The 8,171-nt window shown below is 36.9% G+C and overlaps 1 protein-coding gene across 10 annotated transcripts in view; it reads left to right on the top strand.

Annotated features, from left to right (window-relative positions):
- LOC122057187 (mitochondrial substrate carrier family protein B-like) overlaps positions 1–7,716 on the top strand; it is a 25,473-nt gene extending 17,757 nt beyond the window's left edge. Inside the window, exons 7-10 of one of the 10 annotated variants that reach the window (XM_042619201.1) lie at positions 1,458–1,742; positions 1,832–3,995; positions 5,112–5,197; positions 7,356–7,716. In XM_042619201.1, coding sequence (XP_042475135.1) covers positions 1,458–1,696 — 239 coding nt within the window. In that variant the 3' untranslated portion in view covers positions 1,697–1,742; positions 1,832–3,995; positions 5,112–5,197; positions 7,356–7,716. Of the gene's footprint in view, positions 1–1,457; positions 3,996–5,111; positions 5,198–6,251; positions 6,521–7,345 lie in introns of those variants that run through there. The other 9 variants (XM_042619200.1, XM_042619205.1, XM_042619199.1 and 6 more) reach the window with 9 other exon arrangements.
- The last annotated feature ends 455 nt before the right edge of the window (positions 7,717–8,171 follow it).

The following is an 8,171-nucleotide window of genomic DNA, read 5'->3' as shown; positions in this document are numbered from 1 at the left end:
GGTTGGTGGTAGAAGACTAGTTCAATACATGGGTCTAATCATAGGTAGTGAAACTCCCCAAAAAGTTTATGTGAAGTACCTTTTTAACAGCCAGTTACAGCTCTACGTACCGCATTAAGAAATATGCCTGACAAAAACTGTATTGTATGAACTGGAATACTGGATTATGGGAAAAAGAGATTAGCTTCAATCAGTTTATTAAAAAAAAGGTATCGGCATTCAAGATCTTAGGTAGGTCTAAGTCAACCAGACTGATTTATGATTTCAGCCAGAAAACTGAGATTGTCAACTTTTCCACAAAAAAAAAAAAAAAAAAAAAAAAAAAGAACCAAACCAAACCAAACAAATAAAACTTGATTTTATTGAAGAATTGGCCCAAGGGGTAAACGTTAGGCTGGATTCTAGGTCTACCATTCTGAATTTCTAGAAAATGACTGGTAACAAAACCTCAAAATCTGCTGACATTCCTAGGCTTTCTCTAGGGATGAATATTGACTCTCGCCAATGAACTCTATGGATGCTTCTCTTTATACAATGGCCCTTTGTCAAGGAACATTGGCTGAGAAATAAAGTATTCGGACAAAATTGAAAGTTAATTTGGGATGTAAACATTGAGGGAATCAGATTTCCAAACCTCAATTACTTTTTTTCCCCATTACTTTGGCTTCAACCTAATTGTAATCTATATATGACAAACCCATAGTGGTTGCTTAGCCTTTTGGGTATTAGTCCATGAAATATCACTAATTCGTAGTAATACCCAAGTTACAAAGCAAGATTCCAAAACGCCGAGGACAATTACAGAGAAAACACTAACCATGGAGAATAAGGAGTGGAAAAAGGATATATTCACTACATGATATATTATAAACCCTAAATTTACTAGCAATCAAAATTTACCCATACCATTAATAATTGACCCCCAGGTCAAGTAGGTCGTGGGAAGGCCTGGCCCTCTTGGTTGATAAACTAGGTGACAGGTAACTGTTCCGTCGTCGTATTCTTGACATGTCAATTCATGGCAATCTAAATGAATCAGATCTGGAAGTTTTCAAAGCTTGTGTGATGGAATCAATTACATATAAATGAAATGCAAAATCATATTGTCTCCTGCACCCATTGAAGAGGAATTCATCTCATTTTCAAATCTCCAAAGTACCTGGAACTTTCGTTGGATGCCCATGAAGTTGTATCATTGAACCACCTTCTACTTAAACTTGCTCTTTGCAATTGGATGACCTCATGATCTTTTCATGCTACTTTCCTTTTGACAACATTTAGTCATTAATGCTAACTGAACCGAAATGTACCCTTATCATGTGAGCCCAAGTAAATAGAAGTTCTAATTTAGTTCTCTGAGTTATCAACTTCTAATGCGGTAACTTCCTTATATATATATATATATATATATATATGGTGTGGTGGCAGACTGACATTTGTACTTTAATAATTTGCAGCTACATTCCCTCTGGATCTTGTGAGGCGACGGATGCAGTTGGAAGGGGCAGCTGGTCAAGCCCATGTCTATAAGACATGTCTTTTTGGGACTTTCAAGCACATTATCAGGACTGAAGGCTTTCGGGGTCTCTACCGGGGAATATTGCCAGAATACTACAAGGTTGTCCCAAGTGTGGGCATCGTCTTCATGACTTATGAAACAATAAAGATGCTTCTCTCAGATAGTCCTGACAATTAGCTGTCACTGCCATTCTTAGGCTTGCCCTGATCATACTTGAGTATAAGTTCGGTAACCTTTTCAATCTCTAATGCCATATGGTTTCATTCAATAGATATAACTAGGTAGATGATTAGTTCTTTCATTACCTTACAGTGGCACCACTCAGTGATACCCCCTTGGGCAGTCAATTTTGTGATTGGTGCCGTGGAAGCAAACATATGTTCCTTGTATAGATAGAGAGAACTTAATGAATCACACGTGTATCCAAAATATTTAGTTCTTTCATTAGTATTTGTTGACGATTTTTTTCCATTGTAACAGTTTTGTTTGTCGAAGCTTGTTTTTTTTTTTTTTAGTTACTTTTCATGTTCACTTGTACTTGCATGAATTTGGAGGTGCATTTTATGAACACCTTGTTGCTGAGAAAGTTTTGCCTATCGATGAGTAGTGGATTTTTACCATTAGATGTGATAAGATGAAGAGTTTTGTGTGTCCCAGCTGGTTTTTATTGCATTCTGTACTGAGAACACGTTCTAGATTGTAAAAATGCCGTTTGGTAAACATTCCATTCTCATACCTTACATTGTTGCCAAGAATGCAACCTGAATCTAGGATGTGATTTTTTTTCCCATACTGCGTTCTCATTCTTCAGCTCAAGTCACCCTTCCCAAGCCTTGATATCAATCTCTCTGCCTCAGTTGATTACTTCACATCCTGTTTTCTGCCTTCGTTCATCTTCTTGATCTTCTGAGATCAACCAATGGACTACACCCGGAAAGTTTGAAAAAAAAATGAACGTTGGAAGGTTTTAAGGAAATAAATTGATTTCGCACGAAGAGCATGGCATGGTTATAAATTTCCGAATACAAAATTCAAAAATGGCTATGTAAGACTATTGAGAAGGGCGTTTACTACAAGAACTAGAAGAACAAGAAGCAATTCTTCATCTTGGCAGGAAATTGCTTGTTCGCCCCTTCCATGTAAAGCTTATATAGGAGTCTGAACTTAATTGAATCTTGCCTGTAGAGCAAATGAATTTATGGTGATTGTTAGAATCTTAGGATCACAAGTTCCTGTGCTAGTGTTGGCTGTGGTAAGGAGTGGGCTTTCGTTAAGGGTTTGGAGGTAGAGAAATGGGCTCCTGCTAAGGAGCTTGCCAACTGCTTTCTGATTCGGTTGTTCCTACTTTTGTGACTGCTCACCAATTGCGCAGAGATGGATGGACATATTATAATTTATAGAATTATAATAGATTGGCTATTAAACAGAGCTTTTGGGTGATCGGGGGATGCCACGATGGCCAACCATATTGAACCAGTGTGACCTCATAAAATTGTTTGGATACATATTCAGCTTTTTTGATGATGCCCATCAATTATTCGATGAAATGTAGGAAAGGGATTTCATCTCTTTTTCAAGAAACTGGTTAATAGAGAAAAAAAAAAGTTCTAAAATTAAGAATAGACTTTTGCTGAATGTATATCTAAACAATGTTCTCATTCTTTGTTAAGGACCATCCTGCATTTCAAGAGAATGTACATTCTTAGAATGGGAATGCATACCAAACATAGCCCAAGTATGTGTAAAATCACCAAAATATCACCAATTTTCTCAAAATGATCGAAGTATACAAAATAGCTGTTGAAATGATCAATATAGTTCGGTTCACCAAAAGGTTATGCAAAATGGGTTAAAATACACGCAGTTATTTGTAACACCCTGATTTTAGAACCCAACCTTAGAAATAGAAAGTTTATGGAGAAGGGTACATGGTGGTGGAAAGAATTTATAATCAGACGTCTAGCATAAAGTAAAGAGGAAAGGATACCTAACTACATAAGTGGGGAAGGGTCCCACATAAGGTGGGGTACCTTAGCTAGAGGACTGGACAGCAGGGGAACAAAAATGGCTTAACCGGTTGGAGAGCCTTTGCCCAACCGGCCTACCAGTTCGAGTAACAGAATGCCCAAAAAATTGAAAGTTTCTCTGTGGGCCCCACTATTTGACAGGGTTTTTCCACCTATCTTCTATCATGGTTAGGGGGATATTTAAGGGTTTTAATGCAGGTGGTTTCATAGTAAACCCTATTTCCTATCAAAAAATTATTTTAAGTCAAAGAGGGTAGAAAAATGTTTTTGTTATATAGAACATGTTTAGCCAAACAGACCTTAGGCGCTGTTTAGCATTATATAAGGGGTATTGATAGGCCGGCAATTTTTCTTAGAAGGGAAGGAGAGAAAAGAGACGAGAAAGAAGGAAGAAGAAGAAGAAAAAGATGAAGAAAAGGAAGAGAGAAGGGTTGATCGTGCCTTCTGCGGTAAGTTTTCCTTGGCATGAAGGTTACTGCAATTCACTATATGAGTACTAACATGCTAGAAATGTTCATGCATGAAGAATTTGAGTTCAGTATTGGGTTCTAGAGATGATCTGCAACACTAGTTGCTGAAATTAGAGTTTCAGAGTGGGTTAAGAAACCCGGATTTCACTCTGACCCATCTCTGCTAGACCTCATAGTTTGGGAATTCAGCATGCATGGTCATGATTTAGTAATTGAAGTTAGTAATTGCAAGAATGTTTAGCTAGATGGAGGTTTTAAGTGTAAAATTACTCTTGCTGAATTTTTACAAGTGAAATTGGGGTTTTTTTCTTAAATTCTTCCTAATACTTGTAATTCTTCCTCAATTAAGCTCCATATAAATGGGTAAAATGTGGGAAAAACCCAGGCTTGCAGTCCAACAACCTCAAGTTGCTGAAATTTGGGGTGAAAAATGGGTAAATTTTGTAATTCCCTCTCATTACTATGTAATCACTCCAAATTTGACTCAGTTGGAGCTGGAACATGGTTCGGCCATGATTCCTAGGGCTGTCCAGCTCCAATTAAGTCCTTGAATGTGGTAGGAAACCTAAGATTAATAATATGCATGGGTAGGTTGTTGAATTTATATGAAAATTTGAAAACATGCTAGCTTCGGTTATTGCTTGTTGTAATTGGTGGCTTGAGGGCTGTAAAATGACATTGAAGATCATATAACACCTTTCCTCAAGAATTCGGACCTTATAAATTAGTGAAATCTCAGTTAAAAGCATATCAGAGCTTGAAGGGAGCTGGGCATAATCGAATTCTACAGAAAAGGACCAATTGGTGGGAGACCACAGGCCAGCCAATCGGCTCCAGTGTCCCCAGCTGGTTAGGCTTCCAGAGACCATAAAGGTCTCAGAATTGATCTGAAACCCGTTGAGTCTATTGAGGACTTATAAAATATATAAAATGAGAATAATATGCCCAACTACAGAAATGATCAGAGATTGTAAGCTTAAACCTAAACAGAAAGGGTTAGAGACGGGAATAACCTTATCTAATCTAGATTGCTAGTAAAATCTAATTATGTACTTGATAATTTAAGTATGTAATGAATGTTGATAAATGTTACAGAATTATATATATAGGAACCTAAATCACCCAGCGAAGATACGCAGTGATGGGAATTCAACGGTAACAATTGGATTTTGGGTTTTCAAGTGAGTGGGTGTTTGACTTTATTTTACGGAGTGTTTTTGCATAAGTCATGTGTATGAATGATATGTCATATTTCTGTTATGCATTGCATGAGTCATGTGTATAGTGATATGTCATGTTGCTGTTATACATTGTTGCATGACTTGTGAATGATATATCATATTGCTGCTATGCATGCTGCTTGACATGATTGATTTGTTTATTTCTTGTAATTATTATCTGTCACTCGGTGAATCCGGTGAATATGAAAGAATGAGGCTGCGGAATGATTCCTGGATTGCGGAGGTAAGTGAGGTAAATTATCGTGATTATGTGATTTAAGCTGTGTATGTTACTATGGTTAAATGGTTTTGAACTATTGTATGTGTTATGTGATTGTGAGCTGTGTATATGAATTTGTGGATGAATTTACAGTTGTAATTGTGGTACTGATGACTTTGGGGCACGGTGTGAGGGGGGGGGGGGGAGGACCGATACCATGGGCTTTGAGGTCAGAGGATGTATGTATGTGTGATGTATGATTTATGATGTGTGGTAATGATTGTAACAATGATTGGCCTGAGGCACGGGTGACTGAGGGGCGGAGGACCGATATCGTGGCTTCAGAGGTCGGTATTATAGTGATGACTGCTAATATATGAATAAATGCTATGGATTGGGTGGTAATGATTTTAATATCGATTGGGTTGAGGCACGAGTGACTGAGGGGGGGAGGACCGGTACCGTGGCTTCAGAGGTTGGTATTACAGTGATTGCCCCTGCTGTATGAATTATATGATATATGATGTATTGTGTGGTAATGATTATAATGTCAATTGGTTTGAGGCACGGGTGACTGAGGGGGGAGGACCGGTACCATAGCTTCAGAGATTGGTATTACAGTGATGGCCACCGATGTGTGACTAGATCATGAGCATCATTCAATTTGTTCTAATTTGCTTGAGCATACATGGCATCATTTGTTTGTGTATGCTTCCAATATTTGTTTGTGTGTGCTTGCATGTACACCCTTCACTGAGCTTGTGGAGCTCACCCCTCGTAGATTTCTATTTTTAGATGGTGGAATTGATGTTAAGGCAAGATTGGACTTTGGCAGCGGTTGTGGGGCTCATGTCTACGGGACACCGGATGCTGATGGACATCACTTCTACTATTTCAGTTCTTCCTTTTATATATATATATATGTATGCAATGTATAGTAGGTAATATTGTAACTTGTGGATGTTTACAGACATGGAAATTTGTATTATATAATTTATCATTTTAGTACATCACCAGTGGTAAATGTATGATTTTATTAGCGTATTATGATTTTAGTTATGATCCTTATGGCATTGTGAAATTAAGATACTGCATCTGTGATCCTGGAGGATTAGGCTAACTGGGTTGAGAAACTAGTGCCGCATATTTTGGCCTGAATTGAGGCAAGGTGTGACATTATCGACACACAATTTTTCCAAAATGAGCTTAATACATCAAAGTTTACCCAAAAAGACCAAATATAATCAGTTGTAGCAGAAATAGCCATTTCTACTTGTATCATTTCCTTTTTCGGTTATGGATAAACTATTCAGCTTTAACCATGGTTTCAAAAATCACCAGTCATTCTATATTAAATATTTGATGTCATGTTTTCTAGAAATCTTTTGACTCTATTTGCTTGTTTAGCTTGTTCAAGCATTTAGTGTTTACTTATATAACTCAGTTGATTAGTTTTCCGAGTCTTCAATCCTCTAAACAAAACACTTATTAGCAATGAATGGATTGAAGTTGCTTATGCATTTTCTTATATTGCTACACGCATAAAGGGACTTTATCTCTGTCATGCTCTTTCTTATGGTTCCTCTTTTTGTTGATGATAGAGTGAGAGAATTATGTGAGAAATTGTGGGGGAGTTATAAGGTTGTGTGGTAGTACAAGGGTTGTTTCTGTATGCATTCTGAATACACCCTTGAATCGTAATTGATACGGGAGAGCTTCTTCTAATTTTGTAGCCCATTTCACTTTTTGTTCCATAGCATAGCATCTTTTTTTGCATTTTTTATGTTTTTATGTCCTTTTCTAAATAATCCTATATTGCATTTTCTATGTTACTTAGCATAGCATCTCTTTTGCATTTTCTTTCGTATGGCATTGTTTGTGGGGTAAAGTTGTCTGCAGTGAGCGGTGAGGTGCAGTGAGCACCGATGGCTGAGAACATCAAGGCACACGACCCAAGAGGCTCCGAGCCAACCGATGCAATGACTGCAAATGATTTTCATGCCTAGTTGTGAGGGAGCACCTAGACGTTTTCACATAGTAATTTTGCATCACAAAAAAAGAGGGAGAATGTTAAGATATTGCATATTTGTATATGTTTTTGGTGATTCCTACTTGTGTCTTAGGCAAAAAAACCTATTATACTTGTTATATCCCCCTCACTTTTTAAGTTTTATAATGTGGATGATATGATTAAATGGTTATATGTGTAATAGTTCTTGGTGGTCAACTTCAATCAAAATGCCCAAATTGTTGAGAATTATTATTGGTTTTTTTAATCTTACATACCTATCTTTTTGAGTTTATCTTTGTGCATTTAATTTGTATTCTTGGCTATTGAGCCTTTGTTTCTTCTTCTTAATTCAAGAAATTTTATGGATCATTAGGGGTGAGCCTAAAAAATCACTAGATTTGAGTGTGAGCTCAAACACTTCAATTGTTGTTAAACCAAAAAAAAAAAAAAATAATAATAATAATAATAAAATAAAATGAAATAAAATTATGAAAGTTTGATCAATGCTATTGGGGAATTGATTGATTTAGTGGAAAGTCCAAAAGTGGTATCTCTTGATAGTGGATGTAGGCAAATTTCTGAACCATTTTAATTTCTTATCTCACTCAATGACTCTTCAATCCTTTCTCAATTGTTACTTCTTTCACACTTCACAATTTTCTTCTTTCCTGTGGTTGGGTGGTTAAGTTCTTATTCGGCCATTA

The sequence above is a fragment of the Macadamia integrifolia genome, chromosome 12 (genome assembly GCF_013358625.1).
Source record: "Macadamia integrifolia cultivar HAES 741 chromosome 12, SCU_Mint_v3, whole genome shotgun sequence".
NCBI classification, from domain to species: Eukaryota; Viridiplantae; Streptophyta; class Magnoliopsida; order Proteales; family Proteaceae; genus Macadamia; species Macadamia integrifolia.
Note: the sequence above shows the minus strand (reverse complement) of the source record. Positions and strands in the feature narration are given on the sequence as shown.